This window comes from Pecten maximus, chromosome 4 (genome assembly GCF_902652985.1).
Source record: "Pecten maximus chromosome 4, xPecMax1.1, whole genome shotgun sequence".
Lineage (NCBI taxonomy): Eukaryota > Metazoa > Mollusca > Bivalvia > Pectinida > Pectinidae > Pecten > Pecten maximus.
This window is the reverse complement of record NC_047018.1, coordinates 3,426,377-3,450,891: the sequence shown is the minus strand read 5'-3', so window position 1 is coordinate 3,450,891 and position 24,515 is coordinate 3,426,377. Positions and strand designations below refer to the sequence as shown.

At 36.7% G+C, this 24,515-nt stretch overlaps 1 protein-coding gene across 13 annotated transcripts in view; it reads left to right on the top strand.

Moving 5' to 3' along the window:
• LOC117324986 (rho GTPase-activating protein 45-like) overlaps positions 1 to 24,515 on the top strand; it is a 65,307-nt gene that overhangs the window by 14,729 nt on the left and 26,063 nt on the right. For all 13 annotated transcript variants that reach the window (XM_033880850.1, XM_033880849.1, XM_033880847.1 and 10 more), the window contains exons 4-29: positions 272 to 359; positions 1,362 to 1,425; positions 1,721 to 1,790; positions 3,297 to 3,440; positions 3,973 to 4,037; positions 4,363 to 4,407; positions 4,634 to 4,699; positions 5,433 to 5,513; positions 5,819 to 6,004; positions 6,316 to 6,393; positions 8,299 to 8,358; positions 8,786 to 8,842; positions 9,112 to 9,248; positions 9,731 to 9,831; positions 12,235 to 12,426; positions 12,562 to 12,617; positions 13,696 to 13,827; positions 14,595 to 14,732; positions 14,954 to 15,010; positions 18,803 to 18,921; positions 19,232 to 19,312; positions 19,846 to 19,927; positions 21,085 to 21,235; positions 22,150 to 22,195; positions 22,901 to 22,970; positions 23,829 to 23,907. In XM_033880850.1, coding sequence (XP_033736741.1) covers positions 272 to 359; positions 1,362 to 1,425; positions 1,721 to 1,790; positions 3,297 to 3,440; positions 3,973 to 4,037; positions 4,363 to 4,407; positions 4,634 to 4,699; positions 5,433 to 5,513; positions 5,819 to 6,004; positions 6,316 to 6,393; positions 8,299 to 8,358; positions 8,786 to 8,842; positions 9,112 to 9,248; positions 9,731 to 9,831; positions 12,235 to 12,426; positions 12,562 to 12,617; positions 13,696 to 13,827; positions 14,595 to 14,732; positions 14,954 to 15,010; positions 18,803 to 18,921; positions 19,232 to 19,312; positions 19,846 to 19,927; positions 21,085 to 21,235; positions 22,150 to 22,195; positions 22,901 to 22,970; positions 23,829 to 23,907 — 2,445 coding nt within the window. The remainder of the gene's footprint in view (positions 1 to 271; positions 360 to 1,361; positions 1,426 to 1,720; positions 1,791 to 3,296; positions 3,441 to 3,972; positions 4,038 to 4,362; positions 4,408 to 4,633; positions 4,700 to 5,432; positions 5,514 to 5,818; positions 6,005 to 6,315; positions 6,394 to 8,298; positions 8,359 to 8,785; positions 8,843 to 9,111; positions 9,249 to 9,730; positions 9,832 to 12,234; positions 12,427 to 12,561; positions 12,618 to 13,695; positions 13,828 to 14,594; positions 14,733 to 14,953; positions 15,011 to 18,802; positions 18,922 to 19,231; positions 19,313 to 19,845; positions 19,928 to 21,084; positions 21,236 to 22,149; positions 22,196 to 22,900; positions 22,971 to 23,828; positions 23,908 to 24,515) is intronic.

Sequence of the window (24,515 nt, the reverse complement as noted above, 5' to 3'; positions counted from 1 at the left end):
TTTATCTTGTTTGTAATGGTCAATGGTTTTATTTGCAAAGTCAGGTTGATTCAAGCATAGAATTTTTAATTGTTTCAAAGATTAAAAGTCTTATGTAAAATTTACTTTTTTAAGGAGAGTGTTTCAGTATATAATAATTGTCAGATGTATCATCTATTAATGCATTAGATGTTAGAGGTACACTGTATATTGGATTCATGTTGATATTTTAACACGTTTAACACTACTTTTGATAAATATGATTATATGTGTCTTTTTGTTATTTTTTCAGGTTTTGACTATGTTGGAACTTCATCTTCATCTGCAGAATTACATTTTTCTGAGGCAATAGATCAATTAGCTTTGGTATTTAGTAGTAGGTATGTATACCAAATTGTACAGACATCAGGGTTACCTGTCAGGGGAACTTTGGGAAGTAGGATCCCTCAGAGAATGTTCTGTCTTAATTACAAGGTTCATTAAGATGAACTTTGAACTTTGTTGGGAAGCTGTTCTAATTGCCAGTTGTCAACAGTAAATCATGTTCTCTTGACTTTTAGCTTTGGAAATTAAGTCTTCAATATTATTACAATAATATCACAGTAGTATACCACAATAGTTAAACTGGTAAATTAAGTCTCCAATATAGTATTACAATAATATCACAATAATATACCACAATAGTTAGACAAGTAAATTAAGTCTTCAATATTATTACAATGATAACACAATAGTATACCACAATAGTTAAACATGTAAATTAGTCTCCAATATAGTATTACAATAACATCACGATAGTATACCACAATAGTTAAACAATAGCAATAGTATTTCAATAGTGACCAAGAAAAGATTGATATACACAGAACTAACAAGACCCCTACATTGGTAGCCATCTAGAATCTCTTGTATAAGAGAAAATCTTGCCAAGTTTGTTGTGCTTCTGATGAAAACCATATGTATTAGTAGTGCCGTTTGTACGTAATTGTATCGATCAGTATGTTGAAATAAGAATCATGGAAAAGACTAGCATCTTGTGATATACATACCTTTAACTCCAAAACCTATGGCCATGGACTTAATTTTCTTGCACATTTTACTGGTACATTCCTGATTTTTTGCACAGAAAAGATAATTAATCTTTCACAAGAGAAAAACAATTCCCATGTATATTCATTCTGAAAATGTCACAATTCGAAATAGGTATCTCTTGGTACAGTGTAACCATATCACAGTCAAGTGATATCATCAATATTGTCACACATTTCATGTGTCATCATAGAGTATTAGATATGTTAGTTTTCACTGAAAGACTATCACAGACCAGAGTCAATACTGATATTCATGTGTTTAATCTCTAATATTGTTATATTATGGAACAGTGTCTCCGAGTACTTAATGGGTGATCAAGATACATCTTTCCAAGAGAAAACAGTCAAGGCCATGGTAAGCAATAATAGATTTTTGTAATCTACTGGTTATTTAGGTTAAATCATGACATATTTAATGGTTGTTAGTGGCAGCCTTTGCCTCCCATTAAGTCCAGAAATTCTCACCACTTTGAACAGATCTTTAAACAGGTTCTACAATAGTGGAATTTTTATCATTCATCATTAATCTTACTATAGTGAAAAAGTTGTAATTCTAAACCTTACACCATGTAATTATGTATTTACTTAATCAGATGGAAATTCCATGTATATTGTGTTAACACCAGGAATAGCTGTACATGTCTTTTCAGTCCTATGATGGCATAACCTCCACACAGGACAGAAGTGAGGAAGTGCCAGAGGCCGACGATAGTACTAAAGGTAAGCCTATGGGCCTATGCTGAAATATAACACACACAACGACAGATAAATAGGTCGTTGTACTAAAGGTAAGCCTATGGGCCTATGCTGAAATATAATATACACATCGACAGATAAATAGGTCGTTGTACTAAAGGTAAGCCTATGGACCTATGCTGAAATATAATATACACAACTACAGATAAATAGGTTGTTGTACTAAAGGTAAGGCTATGGGCCTATGCTGAAATATAACATAATCTACGACAGATAAATAGGTTGTTTTACTAAAGGTAAGGCTATGGACCTATGCTGAAATATAACAAACGACGACAGATAAATAGGTCGTTGTACTAAAGGTAAGGCTATGGGCCTATGCTGAAATATAACATAATCTACGACAGATAAATAGGTTGTTTTACTAAAGGTAAGCCTATGGGCCTATGCTGAAATATAACATAAACGACTACAGATAAATAGGTTGTTGTACTAAAGGTAAGGCTATGGGCCTATGCTGAAATAGAACATAAACGACGACAGATAAATAGGTTGTTTTACTAAAGGTAAACCTATGGGCCTATGCTGAAATATAACATAAACTACTACAGATAAATAGGTTGTTGTACTAAAGGTAAGCCTGTAGACCTATGCTGAAATATAATATACACAACTACAGATAAATGAGAACACTATAGCACTATAGGTAAGCAATAATGATTACACTGAAAAAATGCTACAGATATGGATAGTAAGTATTAGTTGATAAGTGAATTGACATCAGTGAAGGTAATAATGTGTCGTAAACTCATCACCTACCACTATGTTGAGGAGTCGGTTGTATTCTATTATAGTTCACTGCTACAAAACAATCCCCACAAATGAATTGTGTTTCGCTAAGTTATTTACTTGAATTGTCCGGTTTAATGCTTAAGCAATAATGAATTGCTATCTTTCAAAACTAAATATATTGCTTAAAGCTAAAATTGAAATCTGGAGATTAAGAAATATGTCCTAATGTGAATTTCTGTTTGTCATGTTCCAAGGTGTTGCGGTACTGACTACCTAATGTGAATTTCTATTTGGTTTGCCATGTTCCAAGGTGTTGTGGTACTGACTACCTAATGTGAATTTCTATTTGCCATGTTCCAAGGTGTTGTGGTACTGACTACCTAATGTGAATTTCTGTTTGGTTTGCCATGTTCTAAGGTGTTGTGGTACTGACTACCTAATGTGAATTTCTGTTTGGTTCGCCATGTTCCAAGGTGTTGTGGTACTGACTACCTAATGTGAATTTCTGTTTGCCATGTTCCAAGGTGTTGTGGTACTGACTACCTAATGTGAATTTCTATTTGCCATGTTCCAAGGTGTTGTGGTACTGACTACCTAATGTGAATTTCTGTTTGGTTTGCCATGTTCCAAGGTGTTGCGGTACTGACTACCTAATGTGAATTTCTGTTTGGTTTGCCATGTTCTAAGGTGTTGCGGTACTGACTACCTAATGTGAATTTCTATTTGCCATGTTCCAAGGTGTTGCGGTACTGACTACAGAGGGTGTTAACAGTGTTCTATGCCAACTGCAGGCAGGTGTGGATGTAGCCCTACAGCGAGCTAAGGTCTGGTCCAAGTATATGAAGGATGTCACCTCCTATATAGAACGCAAGGCTCAACTAGGTAATGTCACATGTATGATTAGCATATGTCTTCAATAAAAAAAAAGTATAATTTCAAACCACCAGTCTAATAGATATGAATATGTGTAGTATGCAATAATCGTTCGTTATCAGTTGCTGTTTTAAATGATTACTTGCTCAGAATGGCTGAAATATTTTGACTAAATTTTAGTTTTTTCTAACTCAGCTTCCCTGGACCATATGGATATTCTTTGGGTCAATTATTCAAGATGACTTCTATTATTTTGTTTGTTATTGTTTTAATATATTAAACTATTACCTAACAGGTGAACAAGACCCCTAAAAATTCTTGTTATTGATAGCATAATTTACAACTCAAAGATATTGATTATTAAGGTAATAGAGTTCGGATAACTTAACTGAATTAACTGGATTAACTCCCACTGAAATGAATGCTAAGATTTGAGGAAACAGAGAATGGTTGCATTGTTAAATATGTTTTCAACTATTTCAATAAGTAATAGCTAATACCAATTCTGTTATATGGCTTTCACATATCTTGTGTTTTGTAGAGACAGACTACTCCAAGAATCTTGGACGCCTAGCTCAGACAATGAAGCCAATTTTGACAGAGGAGGTTTGTAGATATTCCACCTCACTCAATCAAAATAACGTTGTCTTTGTATTCTATATTTCAGTTTAAAATTGTAGAAAAATATAAAGATGCAGAGTATTTTGTTAGGAACAAAATCTTCATTAACAGTACATATGATGACTGGCAGAGCTGTCAGAATTTATAAAGAATGAATGGTATTTCTTTTATATTCATGTACAAACAGTGGAGAAATACAGTACAATAGTAATTGTTTAAATGTTACCTTCGTCAGAGGGAAGAATTTCAATAAAAATTGATAATTTATGTGATTACGATAAGAAACACTTTTTGATTCATTACATTGCAGGCTTTCTTACCACTGCAGTCAGTTTATTGTACAGTTCTACAGCAGGTAAGATGTAAATCTTCTCATCAGAAATACTCACATAATGGTGTCAGTTTGTTGGGTATTAAGGTTGTGTGCCCTTGAATATAGAATGTTGAACGTCAAATATTGTTTCTTTTGATTTTGTAGTTATAAATTTAAATGTATGGTGTAAGAAATGTATATAAATTCTGTGAATTTATTCTTCTCTATTTTCAATGTATTTAGTAAAGCTGTGGTTTACTGTTTGTAGGACAAAGATTACGCGAGTACTTGTCAAGCTACGCAGATGTTGTTACAAGCTTCCAAGTTTGTGGAGGTAAGATAGTGATAATCATAAGAAATGATGCTACTAATTAGGTATCACTGATTACTCAGAGAAAATCATTTGAAAATCTGGATATTACATGTACTTTTCTGATCCTGCAAAGCCACAATCTTCTTTATGTTCATATGGCTTCTATCACAGGAAACTAATGTTTATGACTGCGGGTTTTGTGTGCAAGGGTGTGTGAGAGTAGAGTTTGGGTTTTTTATGTGTTATGCAGTGAGATAAAGGACAGATAAGAATTTGTTTTTTGTGACAGTGTCTATTAATGTGTGAGTGTTTCAATGACTGTATGGAATGTGTGCCTAAATGTCCTCAAGTGTAGTACAATATACTACTAATATGGCAAAGGAATTCCATTGTGTAACTGTGTGCGGGAAAAAAGAGTATTTGTAAGTATCTTTTGTAGCAGATATGTAGGAATATGAGTTGTTTGTCTCGAGTCTGACGATTGGTTGTAGGAATATGAGTTGTTTGTCTCGAGTCTGACGATTGGTTGTAGGAGTAGGAGTTGTGTGTCTTGAGTGTGACGATTGGTGGGTGTATGGCCACAGTGGGTTGTGTTATTTTGTAGAATTGTTAAATCCTTGACTTTATTCTTCTTGTTTGTAGAGTGGGCCATTGCAATAATTCTGTAAAGATATTTGTCAATACAACAACAGATTTGTGTCACTGCACATGTTAAGGAAATACTGATAAAATCTATACTGTTTTCTATTCATAGCCATTAACAGCCAGGCGGTTAGAACATGACAAAGAAAGAAAAAACATCAAAGACTCCTGGCTCAAGGAAGTGAAGAGAATGGTATGGTTGATGTGTATAAACTAGCTTTAGATAATTGATTAGGTTGTCAATATATAGTATCACATTTTCATACACCAAAATTTCTGTTTCCGCATATAAATATGTACAATTTGAAAAGAAATGGTTTTAACATATTACTCTGTTATTTTATTCGGAAAATGGTAAAACAAAATTATATCATTTAAGATTGTGTGTGCTTTGAATTGTCTAATAATGAAATATTGATTTGGAAAATCATGATAAGCATAAATTAATTTATGATAGTGGTTTCATGGACTGCTCCTAACTGTCCCTTTAACTGACAGCAAGATGCAGTTCACAGTCTACGGAAGGCACAGTCACTGTATGTGACACGGCAACAAGAGTATGAGAAGGTACGTGAACAGGCAAACAAGCTGGAGGCTGACATGTTGTCCCAGAGCAGCTCCGGTACAAGTGCCCTGAATAAGGTGGACAAAAGACGCAAGCTGGAGGAGGAGGCCATGCACAAGGTTTGTGTCCAGGGATGGCCAGATGCTGGCATTTCACTTATTATTATGGTGTAGATTTATGAAGTTTACTTCTACCTTTTGAGTTGCTCATCAAGGCAGATATTTTTCCGACAGGGAATTATTTAATGTGGAATATTTAATGAATTATATTGCTGAAATACTGACAAGATATAGGGGATAAGATGCTAATTTGTGTGTGTGGATATATTATCACCGTTGTAGGAATTTCCAGTTATAAGAATGTTTAATAACTTTATTTTGTTGTATTACTATATACATGTATTGTTTAATTATAACATTTCACTTCACAGGCTGCGGAAGCTGAGACAACCTATAAGGCATGTGTAGCTGAGGCTAACTGCCGGCAGCAGGAACTAGAAAAAACGAAGGTACCTGTGTGGAGTAACTTTTTACTAGTTTACTTCAAAATAGTAGATAATAAATATATAAAAGGCCAATATATATGAAAGGCAAATATATTATATAAAAAGACCAATGTATTATATGAAAGACCAATATATGATATGAAAGGACAATATATTATATGATAGGACAATATATGATATGATAGGACAATATAATGATAGGACAATATATTGTATGAAAGGACAATATATTGTATGAAAGGACAATATATGATATGAAAGGACAACATATTATATGAAAGGACAATATATTATATGAAAGGACAATATATTATATGATAGGACAATATAATGATACGACAATATATTATATGATAGGACAATATATGATATGATAGGACAATATATTATATGATAGGACAATATTTGATATGATAGGACAATATTTGATATGAAAGGACAATATATTATATGAAAGAACAATATATTACATGAAAGAAAAATATATTATATGAAAGGACAATATATTATATGAAAGGACAATATATTATATGAAAGGACAATATATGATATGAAAGGACAATATATTGTATGAAAGGACAATATATTGTATGAAAGGACAATATATGATATGAAAGGACAATATATTGTATGAAAGGACAATATATGATATGAAAGGACAATATATTGTATGAAAGGACAACATATTACAGTGCAACTTCCGAAAACCGAACCTTCTAAAAACCGAACACCTCTGAATACCGAACGAATTGTCATTGTACGGAATTGGTCCTTCTTTATTATAGTATTAAAAAACTTCCAAATACCGATCCCTCTGAATTCCGAACACCGGACTGATTTTGTGTCCGGTTCCTGTTAAAATATACCAAAAATTACTTCTGAAAACCGGCCTTACCTGGGCGATTATGACACGAGGTCAGGCCAGTCAACCGTGAAACAACAACTGTGACGGGTATTGTGTGAAGCCTTATTGTCTCGGGACCTACGTAGGTGATTTGTACAGGTATCCAATATATACCCCAAGGGGGCATTATGACGGAAGGCCTAGTGTATAATCAACACGACAATTATGAAACAATGCCACACTTCATTGAAGCGCGTCGTTTCGTTTATCTTCTCAATGCAAGTAGAGCTAGAAGCCTGAGTTTCGCATTTAATTTAAATGAGGCCCAAAAGGGGTTGTTTTCGTAAAGAAGCCCGTGATGTTTTTTTTAGACAACAGCGATGTCGGAAATACGACCAGTATCATCTGATCAATTGTAATTGATATTGAAACAAAACATCTTCACACCCTTTAATATTATTTGATGTGTAAAATATTCTGTATCGGACTATTGGCCCCATCTACATGACGAGGCTTCACCGGATGTAACAAAATGTAGGCCGATCGTAAAGTGTAGTTGTACATGTGAAAATACTGTTTAAAACTATTTAAAACTATTGTTATAGTCATTTGCCTTTCTTATATATTGTGCAATATATACATTGATTAACTTTCATAATATGCATATTATTCAGACAATCCAAATTGTCTAAGTATGCACGTGCCGTTTTGTAATCGGGTGCATTCTAATAAAACATCGTCCAACCAATTATATCCGGAATTTGACCGATCATTTTTCGATCAACTTCTCCAAACCGAACCCTCTATAAACCGAACAAATAGTCATGTTCCATGCATGTTCGGTTTATAGAGGTTCCACTGTATATGAAAGGACAATATATTATATGAAGGACACTATAATGAAAGGACAATATATTATATGAAAGAACAATATATTATATGAAAGGACAATATATTGTATGAAAGGACAATATATTATATGAAAGGACAATATAATGATTGGCCAATATATTATATGAAGGACACTATATGATATTGATATATTCTCATTTTGTCTGTTTCAGGCTGACCTTATAGCCAGGATACGAGATCAGATTTTTCAATGTGACCAGGTTATAAAACTGGTAAGTTACAATTCTAATATTTGTCTTGTTCCTGAATATGTATAGAAAAACAGAAATCAAACAAACATTAAAAGGTAAAGAAAATATGCATATTGATTTCAGGTGATGATTTACATAAAGGTTTTAAATACCGACTTCTATTTCAAATGTCAGGTTATAAAAAAAAAGGTCATTTTGTATTTTGTAATGCCCCCACCATGAAATTGGGGGGGGGGGGGGGGTACCTACTGATCAATCCTCAGCAAACTAGAGGTGTCAAGTGGCAGCGGGGCGTATATGTCTTCATACAGACATTTTCTAGTTTTATATTTGAATAGAAATTTTAGGATTTTGTCATGATAGTGAAAAAGGTGAGATCTGCAACTCGTCAATATTTTAGCTTCAAGTTTAAATGAATCTACCTCATTATATGTTATATTGTTGACAGGCTACTATAGAATACTTCCATCTGCTACACACAGTATCAACACCAATACCTATACAGGTAAGTATCACTACAACATCATAACCATTGGAAAGGAGGCTCAAATGTGATCCAGGCTTAATTAGTTAGTAGACATTCGGATGCTTCAGCTGGGGCTTGAGATTGTCAATATAACCCAATAAATTTCATTCAAATCTTCAAAAATGGGAAAAACTAATTCATTGAAGGACAAGCATCAGTTTTTTTTCCCAGACTTATTATATATAAATAGATTTTATGTGTGTACTTTGAGACAAGGTGGTGAGAAGTTTGTGTTGTTTATTTCATAGTATCACACCCTATCAGAGACAACAAAGCAATACGAGTGTGGGGTCCAGTTCCAGGAGTTTGTCAAACGCTTACCTGTCAACTCTAGTAACACGACCAACACAGAACCATTCGCATTTGAACCTTTCTATACAACAAGGTAAGATATTTATTATGGCCTTGTATGTGTGGGGGACGTATTAGCATCCCTTCTCGTTCTTAAATTGACATTTGGTGCATTTGACATATATCTTTTAAGATCTGAACTGCTGACTGGCCAATTAAGATCATTTCCGAAGTGAAGAATCTGTGTAGTGCACACACTTCATGAGAGCATAAACAATACATATTTGTATATAAAATCTGTTAAACAATGTGACCTTGACACCTTATCAACCAGAGTGATTGATTTCTGAAATAACAATATATAGCACATCAATTGGTTCCAAACGGCTGATCGACAGAGTACATACTGAAGATAAACAAGATATTAGTCTTAAAGTTTTGTTTTATTAGCAACAAACACAGAATTAAATTTATGTTTTATTATCAAATATAACGATGATATTTCTGGTATGAACCCAAACATTACTTTGTTCACTCACTGTAGCTTGTAGAAGTTCCATTAATGATATGTTACAGGGATATTGAGAGCAGAAAACCAAGTACACAATCAACAGGATCTGCATCCTCAGGGCCTCAGTCACAAGAGGGCTCACCTCAGCTTACCTCCCCTCGCAAAGGTATGAAAACCTCCGTCCTCAGCTTACCTCCCCTCGCAAAGGTATGAAAACCTCCAGTCTCAGTTTACCTCCCCTCGCAAAGGTATGAAAACCTCCGTCCTCAGCTTACCTTCCCTCGCAAAGGTAGGAAAAACCTCCGTCCTCAGCTTACCTCCCCTCGCAAAGGTAGGAAAAACCTCCGGCCTCAGCTAACCTCCCCTCGCAAAGGTAGGAAAAAACCTCCGGCCTCAGCTTACCTCCCCTCGCAAAGGTATGAAAAAACCTCAGGCCTCAGCTTACCTCCCCTCACAAAGGTATGAAAAAACCTCAGGCCTCAGCTTACCTCCCCTCGCAAAGGTATGAAAACCCTCAGGCCTCAGCTTACCTCCCCTCGCAAAGGTATGAAAAAACCTCAGGCCTCAGCTTACCTCCCCTCGCAAAGGTAGGAAAAACCTCAGGCCTCAGCTTACCTCCCCTTGCAAAGGTATGAAAAAACCTCCCATCTCAGCTTACCTCCCCTCGCAAAGGTATGAAAAAACCTCCCATCTCAGCTTACCTCCCCTCGCAAAGGTAGGAAAAACCTCAGGCCTCAGCTAACCTCCCCTCGCAAAGGTAGGGAAAACCTCCGGCCTCAGCTTACCTCCCCACACAAAGGAAGGAAAAAAACCTCAGGCCTCAGCTTACCTCCCCTCGCAAAGGTATAAAAAACCTCATTCCTCGGCTTACCTCCCCTCGCAAAGGTATGAAAAACCTCGGGCCTCAGCTTACCTCCCCTCGCAAAGGTAGGAAAAACCTCCGGCCTCAGCTTACCTCCCCTCACAAAGGTATGAAAAAACCTCAGGCCTCAGCTTACCTCCCCTCGCAAAGGTATGAAAACTTCAGGCCTCAGCTTACCTCCCCTCGCAAAGGTAGGAAAATCTCAGGCCTCAGCTTACCTCCCCTTGCAAAGGTAGGAAAAACCTCCGGCCTCAGCTTACCTCCCCTCGCAAAGGTAGGAAAAACCTCCGGCCTCAGCTAACCTCCCCTCGCAAAGGTAGGGAAAACCTCCGGCCTCAGCTTACATCCCCTCGCAAAGGTAGGGAAAACCTCCGGCCTCAGCTTACATCCCCTCGCAAAGGTAGGGAAAACCTCCGGCCTCAGCTTACCTCCCCTCACAAAGGTATGGAAAACCTCCGGCCTCAGCTTACCTCCCCTCGCAAAGGTATGAAAACCTCCGGCCTCAGCTTACCTCCCCTCGCAAAGGTATTAAAACCTCAGGTCTCAGCTTACCTCCCCTCGCAAAGGAGAGATCACATCTATGTATGATGAACCTCTTCCACAGAAGGTTATCGGGGTTATACATGCTTTGCAGTATGGTAATAAAACAAGGCAACGACTTCTTCTCAGTTCTTCAGTACCTGATACATTTCATAGATAAATTCATTAGGTCATCTGACTCAAAGGGCCAGGATAACCTATATATAGCTATAGCCATTGTGTTTGATCTGATGTTGTTTACCATGCGCCATCCATAAAACAAACATATTTCTCAAGTTCTACCAGTGGAATCCTCCTCAAACGTTCCTGAAACGATACTGAGCTCATCCAGACCAGATGTTATTTCTCAGGCCTGTTTGAAATTCAAGATGGCTGTCATTAGCACCATTTGAAACATATTTCAAGCTTCTTTAAAAAATCTATCTGTAGGATTCTGCTCAAACTTGCCTGAAATGTTCATGGGGTGGTCCTGAGCATGTGTTGTTATTTCTCTGATAAGTTTGAAATCCCAGATGGTCGCTTTTTCAACACATTTTCAACATCTTCTTCTGATCTAGTGTTGTCATTTTTCAAAACTGATCAAAAATTCCATATGGAATCCAAATTGTTCTCCATGCCACTATACTGCTTGTAAACTTGTGTATATACTACACGAACACTAGGCTCAGATGACCATTAAGGCTCATGGGCCTCTTGTATGTGTATATACTACACGAACACTAGGCTCAGATGACCATTAGGCCCATGGGCCTCTTGTATGTGTATATACTATACAAACACTAGGCTCAGATGACCATTAAGGCCCATGCATGGGCCTCTTGTAAGTGTATATACTACACGAACACTAGGCTCAGATGACCATTAGGCCCATGCATGGGCCTCTTGTAAGTGTATATACTACATGAGCACTAGGCTCAGATGACCATTAAGGCCCATGGGCCTCTTGTATGTGTATATACTACACGAACACTAGGCTCAGATGATCCTTAAGGCCCATAGGCCTCTTGTATGTGTATATACTATAGGAACACTAGGCTCAGATGATCCTTAAGGCCCATAGGCCTGTTGTATGTGTATATACTACACGAACACTAGGCTCAGATGACCATTAAGGCCCATGGGCCTCTTGTTTACAGTAATGGTTACCATTGTTGTTTATTATTGTAGACCGGTACCGTGCCCCTGTGAAGGCGTGGAGTCCTGGCCTTGTGATGGGAAGTGACACGGACAGTGCCAGTGGTAGCAGTAAGTCTGTTGACTCCTCCCCAAGCAGCAGTCCCCATCCCACCAGCCACAGGAAACTCGTGGCTTCAGGGTCACTTGACGGACTAGACGAGAGGGAGGACACTGATCAACATAGTAAGGATTTTTCTTTTCTGTTAAAATGGATTTGATGAAATGATGTGATTAAGTTATATTAATTATTATATGTTATTTCAGTAATTAAAAGCAATTTGAATCTGCTTTTGATAACATGACCTTTTTCTATTGTAGGGGATTTACTGTCACTACCGGGAGCTGATGGTGGTGACCTTCGGGGTATACTGAAGGTAGGTGTCAATCTAATAGTGACCTTCGGGGTATACTGAAGGTAGGTGTTATTCTAATGGTGACCCTCGGGGTATACTGAATGTAGGTGTCAATCTAATGATGACCTTCGGGGTATACTGAAGGTAGGTGTCAATCTAATAGTGACCTTCGGGGTATACTGAAGGTAGGTGTCAATCTAATAGTGACCTTCGGGGTATACTGAAGGTAGGTGTCAATCTAATAGTGACCTTCGGGGTATACTGAAGGTAGGTGTAAATCTAATAGTGACCTTCGGGGTATACTGAAGGTAGGTGTAAATCTAATAGTGACCTTCGGGGTATACTGAAGGTAGGTGTCAATCTAATAGTGACCTTCGGGGTATACTGAAGGTAGGTGTCAATCTAATAGTGACCTTCGGGGTATACTGAAGGTAGGTGTCAATCTAATAGTGACCTTCAGGGTATACTGAAGGTAGGTGTCAATCTAATAGTGACCTTCAGGGTATACTGAAGGTAGGTGTCAATCTAATAGTGACCTTCGGGGTATACTGAAGGTAGGTGTCAATCTAAAAATGAACTTCGGGGTATACTGAAGGTAGGTGTCAATCTAATAGTGACCTTCGGGGTATACCGAAGGTAGGTGTCAATCTAATAGTGACCTTCAGGGTATACTGAAGGTAGGTGTCAATCTAAAAATGAACTTCGGGGTATACTGAAGGTAGGTGTCAATCTAATAGTGACCTTCGGGGTATACCGAAGGTAGGTGTCAATCTAATAGTGACCTTCAGGGTATACTGAAGGTAGGTGTCAATCTAATAGTGACCTTCGGGGTATACTGAAGGTAGGTGTCAATCTAATAGTGACCTTCAGGGTATACTGAAGGTAGGTGTCAATCTAATAGTGACCTTCGGGTATACTGAAGGTAGGTGTATATTCAATGATAAAATACAAATGAGGTAAAACATTCCAGCACACATAACCTAGGAACAAGGAATAAATGATATGACATCATTATAAAAATGGTGATACATTTGGAATGTCTCACGTTTTAGCCATGCTTCTGATATCCAGTAACAGTATATATTCCTTATCTGTGTAGCCCCATGGCCGGCGGAGGAACACTACATTTGGTGTGGACTTTCAGGAACAAGTGGAACACTGTAAATCTGCTGTGCCTCCTATTATCACCAAGTGCTTAAAGGAAATTGAGAAACGAGGTCTTAATCAAGAGGTAGGATTATAACCACTAAATCTCAACTAGCCACTGCTTTACACCATGGGCAGTTGTCATCCTGTCTGTATGTCTGTACATCCTTCCATCAATCATGACTGGCTTGTCTACAGTACCCCGACTAAAACTAACTTAATTTGATGAAACATCATACAACTGTTGTTGACATAATTATATGGAGCCAAGTAGGTCAAGGTCAAGGCCACAGTAATAGATTGTCAGGATGATGGGATACATAAAACTAGCTCCACATATTCTTCATGCCATAGTGACAAAAGGTCAAAATATCACGATTACCATGTTTCATTAAATTGTGACAAAACATTTTGCTGTTCAGTACACAAACACCTTGAAACAAATTCACATTTCAGAGGTGTGGATCCACAGTTAAATTTACAGTGTTATAGAAGTTTTGTTAGCTGTTCTGAGAAAGTTACAATATGCATGATGAAAATATAGGGTTACCTTTTAAATAGAAAACTGACCTATTCCTAGGTACCATGGACATCAGGCAAAAAGTCTTAATCAATAGAAAACCCTTGCCATTATTATACTGGCTGTTTCTGATCTGGAAGAAGACTTCCTAACATGACACTCAAATGATACTGCCTTTTCTGTCTTTGTTAAGATTGATGTTACTGTTATAACGTTTCATATTAATTCATTTAGATTAAGTTGTAAACTATGTAGATACCCTGGAAAGGGAAAAAAAGTTAAAATTATTAAATTGGCATTAAAGATGTGTTTGTTTTCCATTATATTTTCAGGGTATTTATCGGAAATCAGGGGTAAAAAGTAAAGTGGAAGGTCTGTGCCAGCGTTTTGAGAAAGACCCAGACTCTGTCGATCTCGCCGAGGAAAATCATAATGTTATCTCTAATGTATTAAAGCTTTATCTCCGTCAGGTGAGTCCTGTTATCAGGTTGATGTGTCCTCTAGTCTTTATAACATACAAGAAGAATCAATCTTCACTGTTTAATAAGAAATAGTTCAGGATCCTGACATGTAAATTGTGATATTCTGAATCAGTATGACCAATAGGAGAAATTAAATACAATTTAGTTTCATATTGATTTAAATTGAGGTAAAACATTCTGTAATGATTGTTTCTTGTTTTGTTTTCCAGTTGCCAGAACCATTGTTAACATTTAAAAGTTATCAGAGTTTTATAAGAATAGCCAAGGTAAGAGGTTACAGGAAACAGGCCTGATGTGTGTACTTAGTAAGATCCTAGAAACAGGCCTGATGTGTGTACTTAGTAAGATCCTAGAAACAGGCCTGATGTGTGTACTTAGTAAGATCCTAGAAACAGGCCTGATGTGTGTACTTAGTAAGATCCTAGAAACAGGCCTGATGTGTGTACTTAGTAAGATCCTAGAAACAGGCCTGATGTGTGTACTTAGTAAGATCCTAGAAACAGGCCTGATGTGTGTACTTAGTAAGATCCTAGAAACAGGCCTGATGTGGTGTACTTAGTAAGATCCTAGAAACAGGCCTGATGTGTGTACTTAGTAAGATCCTAGAAACAGGCCTGATGTGTGTACTTAGTAAGATCCTAGAAACAGGCCTGATGTGTGTACTTAGTAAGATCCTAGAAACAGGCCTGATGTGTGTACTTAGTAAGATCCTAGAAACAGGCCTGATGTGATGTACTTAGTAAGATCCTAGAAACAGGCCTGATGTGTGTACTTAGTAAGATCCTAGAAACAGGCCTGATGTATGTACTTAGTAAGATCCTAGAAACAGGCCTGATGTGTGTACTTAGTAAGATCCTAGAAACAGGCCTGATGTGTGTACTTAGTAAGATCCTAGAAACAGGCCTGATGTGTGTACTTAGTAAGATCCTAGAAACAGGCCTGATGTGTGTACTTAGTAAGATCCTAGAAACAGGCCTGATGTGTGTACTTAGTAAGATCCTAGAAACAGGCCTGATGTGTGTACTTAGTAAGATCCTAGAAACAGGCCTGATGTGTGTACTTAGTAAGATCCTAGAAACAGGCCTGATGTGTGTACTTAGTAAGATCCTAGAAACAGGCCTGATGTGTGTACTTAGTAAGATCCTAGAAACAGGCCTGATGTGTGTACTTAGTAAGATCCTAGAAACAGGCCTGATGTGTGTACTTAGTAAGATCCTAGAAACAGGCCTGATGTGTGTACTTAGTAAGATCCTAGAAACAGGCCTGATGTGTGTACTTAGTAAGATCCTAGAAACAGGCCTGATGTGTTGTACTTAGTAAGATCCTAGAAACAGGCCTGATGTGTGTACTTAGTAAGATCCTAGAAACAGGCCTGATGTTGTACTTAGTAAGATCCTAGAAACAGGCCTGATGTGTGTACTTAGTAAGATCCTAGAAACAGGCCTGATGTGTGTACTTAGTAAGATCCTAGAAACAGGCCTGATGTGTGTACTTAGTAAGATCCTAGAAACAGGCCTGATGTGTGTACTTAGTAAGATCCTAGAAACAGGCCTGATGTGTGTACTTAGTAAGATCCTAGAAACAGGCCTGATGTGTGTACTTAGTAAGATCCTAGAAACAGGCCTGATGTGTGTACTTAGTAAGATCCTAGAAACAGGCCTGATGTGTGTACTTAGTAAGATCCTAGAAACAGGCCTGATGTATGTACTTAGTAAGATGATCCTAGAAACAGGCCTGATGTGTGTACTTAGTAAGATCCTAGAAACAGGCCTGATGTGTGTACTTAGTAAGATCCTAGAAACAGGCCTGATGTGTGTACTTAGTAAGATCCTAGAAACAGGCCTGATGTGTGTACTTAGTAAGATCCTAGAAACAGGCCTGATGTGTGTACTTAGTAAGATCCTAGAAACAGGCCTGATGTGTGTACTTAGTAAGATCCTAGAAACAGGCCTGATGTGTGTACTTAGTAAGATCCTAGAAACAGGCCTGATGTGTGTACTTAGTAAGATCCTAGAAACAGGCCTGATGTGTGTACTTAGTAAGATCCTAGAAACAGGCCTGATGTGTGTACTTAGTAAGATCCTAGAAACAGGCCTGATGTATGTACTTAGTAAGATCCTAGAAACAGGCCTGATGTGTGTACTTAGTAAGATCCTAGAAACAGGCCTGATGTGTGTACTTAGTAAGATCCTAGAAACAGGCCTGATGTGTGTACTTAGTAAGATCCTAGAAACAGGCCTGATGTGTGTACTTAGTAAGATCCTAGAAACAGGCCTGATGTGTGTACTTAGTAAGATCCTAGAAACAGGCCTGATGTGTGTACTTAGTAAGATCCTAGAAACAGGCCTGATGTGTGTACTTAGTAAGATCCTAGAAACAGGCCTGATGTTGTTAGTAAGATAAACCCTTTGTACTTAGTAAGATCCTAGAAACAGGCCTGATGTGTGTACTTAGTAAGATCCTAGAAACAGGCCTGATGTGTGTACTTAGTAAGATCCTAGAAACAGGCCTGATGTGTGTACTTAGTAAGATCCTAGAAACAGGCCTGATGTATGTACTTAGTAAGATCCTAGAAACAGGCCTGATGTGTGTACTTAGTAAGATCCTAGAAACAGGCCTGATGTAGTGTACTTAGTAAGATCCTAGAAACAGGCCTGATGTGTGTACTTAGTAAGATCCTAGAAACAGGCCTGATGTGTGTACTTAGTAAGATCCTAGAAACAGGCCTGATGTGTGTACTTAGTAAGATCCTAGAAACAGGCCTGATGTGTGTACTTAGTAAGATCCTAGAAACAGGCCTGATGTGTGTACTTAGTAAGATCCTAGAAACAGGCCTGATGTGTGTACTTAGTAAGATCCTAGAAACAGGCCTGATGTGTGTACTTAGTAAGATCCTAGAAACAGGCCTGATGTGTGTACTTAGTAAGATCCTAGAAACAGGCCTGATGTGTGTACTTAGTAAGATCCTAGAAACAGGCCTGATGTGTGTACTTAGTAAGATCCTAGAAACAGGCCTGATGTGTGTACTTAGTAAGATCCTAGAAACAGGCCTGATGTGTGTACTTAGTAAGATCCTAGAAACAGGCCTGATGTGTGTACTTAGTAAGATCCTAGAAACAGGCCTGATGTGTGTACTTAGTAAGATCCTAGAAACAGGCCTGATGTGTGTACTTAGTAAGATCCTAGAAACAGGCCTGATGTGTGTACTTAGTAAGATCCTAGAAACAGGCCTGATGTGTGTACTTAGTAAGATCCTAGAAACAGGCCTGATGTGTGTACTTAGTAAGATCCTAGAAACAGGCCTGATGTGTGTACTTAGTAAGATCCTAGAAACAGGCCTGATGTGTGTACTTAGTAAGATCCTAGAAACAGGCCTGATGTGTGACTTAGTAAGATCCTAGAAACAGGCCTGATGTGTGTACTTAGTAAGATCCTAGAAACAGGCCTGATGTGTGTACTTAGTAAGATCCTAGAAACAGGCCTGATGTGTGTACTTAGTAAGATCCTAGAAACAGGCCTGATGTGTGTACTTAGTAAGATCCTAGAAACAGGCCTGATGTATGGACTTAGTAAGATCCTAGAAACAGGCCTGATGTGTGTACTTAGTAAGATCCTAGAAACAGGCCTGATGTATGTACTTAGTAAGATCCTAGAAACAGGCCTGATGTATGTACTTAGTAAGATCCTGGAAAGCTGTCAGTTACCTCCTTTTAATAATACATGTATAGTGATATTATTTGAAGCTGTTAGATACCTTTATTGAGAATGTAACCAGGTATAGAATTAGCGTTAAATGTTAAGTGTATAATGACACCATTATTTAGGTAGATTGTTAATTTATGAATACAACTTATTGTCTCAGATTTTCAGCCCCAAAGTTTTGTAAATTTTAGTTCTTCTCTAAAATCATGTACACTGTGAAGTATGTCCTGGTAACATTTTGTCACAGTTCTTACGTTGTTAGATAATCACACGAGACTCATTACACTACATTTAACTTGTTATTTACATTAAAATGAAATTGCTGTGTGTTGGATACAGACTGATTTATTTTGTAGGATCATATGGCAGGGTTGTTTGACCTTGAGGAAACTGTCAATCAGCTTGCGGACGTTGTATCTAAATTGCCATACTCAAATTTTAAAACTTCAGCAATAATTATGCACCACTTAAATAGGTGAGTTGGTCATGTAGGCATTTAGAAAACTCACCTAGAGAATACATACTCTGAATTCATTGTAGCTGCTACCTTCTCTGAATTCATTGTAGCTGCTATTAAAATTCATTTGTATTTCTCTATGAAAGTACAGATCAATGTTTACTTTTATTTTCAATATTTGTGTGTTTGTTTAAGATAGGATATTCTAACTACATTCTGCTGTTAATTGCAGAATTGTCTAAGATAAGATATACCAGCTACATTCTGCTGTTAATTCCAGAATTGTCTAATATATGATATACCAACTACATTCTGCTGTTAATTCCAGAATTGCTGAAAACTATAGTACCAATCAGATGACAGCAAGTAATCTGGGGATTGTGTTTGGTCCAACGTTACTTCGACCTCTGTAAGTTCACTTTCCACATGGCAGAGATAAACATGTCACTGATGTGATTGGAAATAATATGCCAATGTTTTTTATGAATATGTTACATCTTTCAGTGATGTAGTGTAAATATCACATGTACAAATGTTTACTGCACTTGTTAGTTTATAGCTCCAAGATCTGTCTTGTCACTAAAACTACTTTAATATTCTGTTGTGATGATGATGGCCCTATTGCATATTCTATGCTGTTCAAGGCTGTATTATAGACCACATGCTATTCCTGTTATGTCTGTGTCTCTCCACAATAATTGTTACTGGGTCATAGTTTCATAATACAGACAATGACCTATATTTCCCTCTCCACTGAACATCAAATGAAAGTCCGTTAGTTTTAGACCCCCAGGATTACCCCAGTAATTCACATTTGGTTTACTATATTATTTAGTTTTAAGCCCCTTAGGATCAGCCCAGTATTTCACATTTGGTTTACTATATTATGTGTGGAAAAAATACTTCAGCATGGTGAGATTGATTGTGCTGGTTATGTTACAGTGAAGGAGCATCGTCCCTAGCCTACCTTGTCGACATGCCTCATCAGACCAGGGCAGTGGAACTCCTTATTGCTAATGTCAAGGTCAGTTACTGAGAAAATGTAACGTAGAAATATAATTATAACATCAAATATGATATTTAATTACATACAAATGTGATATAAAAACTATACATATGTAATTAGGGCCCATACAGAAGTGTAGGTTGCCTATAGTAATCAGCGTGTCTGTCCCTCCGTCCAGCCATCCGTCTGTCTGTCTGTCTGTCTGTTCGTCAGCGCTTTTATTACAATGCAATAATTTGAGTTTCCTTTGGGCTGTTTGGGCTGATCGCACTCAAACTTCATACAGTGATTTCTTATTGAAAGAGTTTGCTTCGAATTGCTTTTCAGCATCAATATTTAAAGGTCAAGGTCACAGTTATATGATATTTCTAAACTAATCACATTCCATGTAAAATCTAGAGTTTGCTTTGGCCAATCTTACTCAAACCTCTTTCAGTGCTTCCATACTTACAGTGTTTGCTTAGAATTGATTTATGGTTTGAAAGGTCAAAGGTCAAGGTCACTGTTACTAGAAGTAGAAAATCGGTTTCTTTGTAGTTGTAACATGAGTTTCTTTTGGGAAGAACGACCTCAAACTTCATACAGTGCTTTCTTATTGAAAATGCTTGCTTGGGATTGCTTTTCTGCATCAAAGGTCAAAGTCACTGTTGCTAAATGTATAAAATCAGTTTCCATGCAATAACTGGAGTCTGTTTTTGCCAATCAAACTGATACTTCATGCAACACTTCTTTCTTTTAGTGCTTGCCTGCTATCACTTTTCAGTTTTGAAGGTTAAAGGTCAAGGTCACACTTTAGACAGAAATCAAAGGTCAAGGTCACTGTAACTATAAATAGAAAATCAGTTTCCAAGCATTAACTTGAGTTTCCTTGGGCCAATGTAACTCGAACTTCATACAGTGCTTCCTTATTGAAAGTGCATGCTTGTTCAAGATCTTCTTCAACATAGGCGATAAAGGCAAATGGCTTCTTTATGCTTATGAAGGATATATAGCCACATGGTTCGGACCCTTGCTGACTTGTCAGTGTTCTAGTATAATAGAACATGTATACACTTGTAATATAGAAACCGTACACACAATTATAGAACACCTATATACACTTTAATAATATGGATGTTTTCACTTTCAGTAGGATGTAGATTTAACATTACTGTTGGTGTAACTCATCTTTGTAGGACATATTTGGTCCAGAAACCGAGTATGAGTTGATACCTGGAGAAACTCCTGTGGAGAAGATTGGTGATAGTAAAACTTCAAAGAAAACAGCCCCTAGTCCGCAGAGTACTTCCACTCTGTCAACACAGTTAGACAAACAAGATTCTACAGGTAAATAAACAAGATTCTACAGGTAAATAAACAATATTCTACAGGTAAATAAACAAGATTCTACAGGTAAATAAACAAGATTCTACAGGTAAATAAACAAGATTCTACAGGTAAATAAACAATATTCTACAGGTAAATAAACAAGATTCTACAGGTAAATATACAAGATTCTACAGGTAAATAAACAAGATTCTACAGGTTAACAAACAAAATTCTACAGGTAAATAAACAAGATTCTACAGGTTAACAAACAAAATTCTACTGGTAAACAGCCATGATTCTAATTTAAAACAGATTCTTTAGATAAACTATCAAGTTTTGATTGTGTTTAAATGTAAAGCTTTTCACAAATTAAGACCTTGATAATGAACATTGAATTTCGTTATCATTTTGTATTAAGTGCCTTTGATGTTTTTTATACTAAATCTGCTTCATTTATGAATTAAAAATGACTTGCATCACAAATAAACTAACATCGATAATTATTTCACGTGTATCGAAAATATATATCGAAAATGTGTCAGAATGTGTCACAGCCATGTTTATGTAGGGTTAAACACCTGAATATAGACTTGTTATTTACATTGTACATAATATAACACCTGTATATAGACTTGTTATTTACATAATATAACACCTGTATATAGACTTGTTATTTACATTGTACATAATATAACACCTGTATAATGTAGACTTGATAATTACATGTACATAATACAAACAATTTTTTATGAAATAATGAAATTTTAAGTCTTATTTACAATTATAATTAATGTGCTGCAGAAATCTTGAGAGTCAGGGGGCATTGAAAGAAAGTTGGTTTACAGTAGCCTCTAAGCTTACAAGCTTAGATTTTATGATAGAATGAATTAAATACAATTTTGAATTACGGGAAACATGTATTTCCTTTACAGAAAAGAAAGATAAAGGCACAGAAAAACAACAGGTCAAATCTGAAAGGTTTGTTTTCAATTGTTTGTCAACAAATATTCAGTAGCCCTAGTATGATTACCTTGTGGACAAATTTGTTATAAGACATATTTCTTTATAATTTTGTTTGTTTATTGATTTTTTTTGTCTGAAATTTCAAGTGAAATAAGTTTCATAGAAACCATTGTGTAACAACATTTAATAGGTAGCTGGTACTCTACGATGTCAAGCGTTGAGATATGTTATTTTTGTTGTTCAGCTCTAGGATGTCAAGCGTTGAGATATGTTATTTTTGTTGTTCAGCTCTAGGATGTCAAGTGTTGAGATATGTTATTTTTGTTGTTCAGCTCTAGGATGTCAAGCATTGAGATATGTTATTTTTGTTGTTCAGCTCTAGGATGTCAAGCGTTGAGATATGTTATTTTTGTTGTTCAGCTCTAGGATGTCAAGCGTTGAGATATGTTATTTTTGTTGTTCAGCTCTAGGATGTCAAGCGTTGAGATATGTTATTTTTGTTGTTCAGCTCTAGGATGTCAAGCGTTGAGATATGTTATTTTTGTTGTTCAGCTCTAGGATGTCAAGCGTTGAGATATGTTATTTTTGTTGTTCAGCTCTAGAATGTCAAGCGTTGAGATATGTTATTTTTGTTGTTCAGCTCTAGGATGTCAAGCGTTGAGATATGTTATTTTTGTTAGTAGGATGTCAAGTGTTGAGATATGTTATTTTGTTGTTCAGCTCTTCAGCCGAGAAGCCTGTAGAACAATTGATACAAGCAGCATCAGAGGATGGGGAGACTAACACAAAGGTTGTATATATATATATATCTGCTCTCAATATTCTGTCCATTAGAACATTCTTTACACATCACTCGTCCCCACCCAACAACACAAATGTTTACAGGCTTTTGTTACTAGCCGAAGAATATCATTAGACTTTTTTTTCAGATAAGTTAGTCGTGAACTGAGTGAATTCTATATTGTAATGTATGTTGTGTTTAATTGTTTAGCATGAGTAATTGTTTACAGCTAGAGAAGACGACTCGCTAATCAACCCGACAGCTACACACCTGTATGGACTATTGTATATAACAGAGTTAGTGAGATGTCTTGTTTTTCTGTACATATTTGTTTGGTGTCCTTCAGTATATTGTGAATTAAATCTTATATAGTTTTTGCATTTGTAACATTTTCTCTCTGTTAAGCAATTATGTCTTATATGATTTGTATTGTTTAAAGGGTGTTGGATTTTTATTGCCTAGATTTTGTTATAAATAATCAAATGTGTAAAAAATAAACCTTGTCTGCTCTTAAATGTTACCTAATACTGTACAGCTGCAAGGTATACAACAACCATTGGTAACTAACATGTAATTAACCTGGTAATGTTACATCATTGATACATGTATAGTAACATGTAATTAACCTGGTAATGTTACATCGTTGATGTAGTGATGGACTATCTCTGTCCTGGCAGTTTGGTATTAATAACTGGCTCGACCTGTCGTTATATATATGAGGGGTTATATGGCAGCTTGTTGTATAAAGGTATATTTGGTTTCCCACATCTCTAGCCTCCTCTGTTTTCATAGCAGTGAGATGGTAGACTATGTTGCCATGACGACTGGGAGCCACATGGACTGTATGACCCAGTTTCTCTGTTTCAGAGTTCAGATGCAGACTTTGTGCTGCCAGGGAGTGCCCACTGTGACAAAAAGGCTTGTCCTTCTGTCACTGTCTCTGACGGTAATACCTCCTCTCCTCCTCCGCCTGTCCACACTAATTATACCACCCCAGTGTGATACATATAGGGTTGGAATCTTGTCACATTCTAGCACATTTTGGATGGTGTAGACTTAGTGTATTTTGAATGATATTCATGCTAACTGAAGTAATATTAAGAATACTGTTTAATACAAGACAAAGTGTGTCCCTGATTAATCTTTACATTTAATGGGTCAGTAGAGAAAACAAGATCATTACAATTTAACATAAACCCAGTTTAAGTGAGAAAGCATGTGCAATGCTAATTAATTACTAGTTTGAGTCTGTTGTTCCTGGTTAAGGAGAAAAACACCCGAAATGTAGCTTTCTTTTCTAAACCAGGCACCTTATGATAATCACCAAAATTAATGTAATATGTTATTATTATAATAGAATATAAACATAATGAAACATTTTAACTTCCTTATGAACATCTCTATAACATGGAATTCTGTAAGTCTTTTGGTAATGGTACATATCAATTTAAGTAAATATTAAAGTTATACATTTATGGGTGTTTTTAATCACTAAAATGTAAACAAATAATTTGTTGCATTTTCAATAATAATTTTGTAATTGATAACTCACAG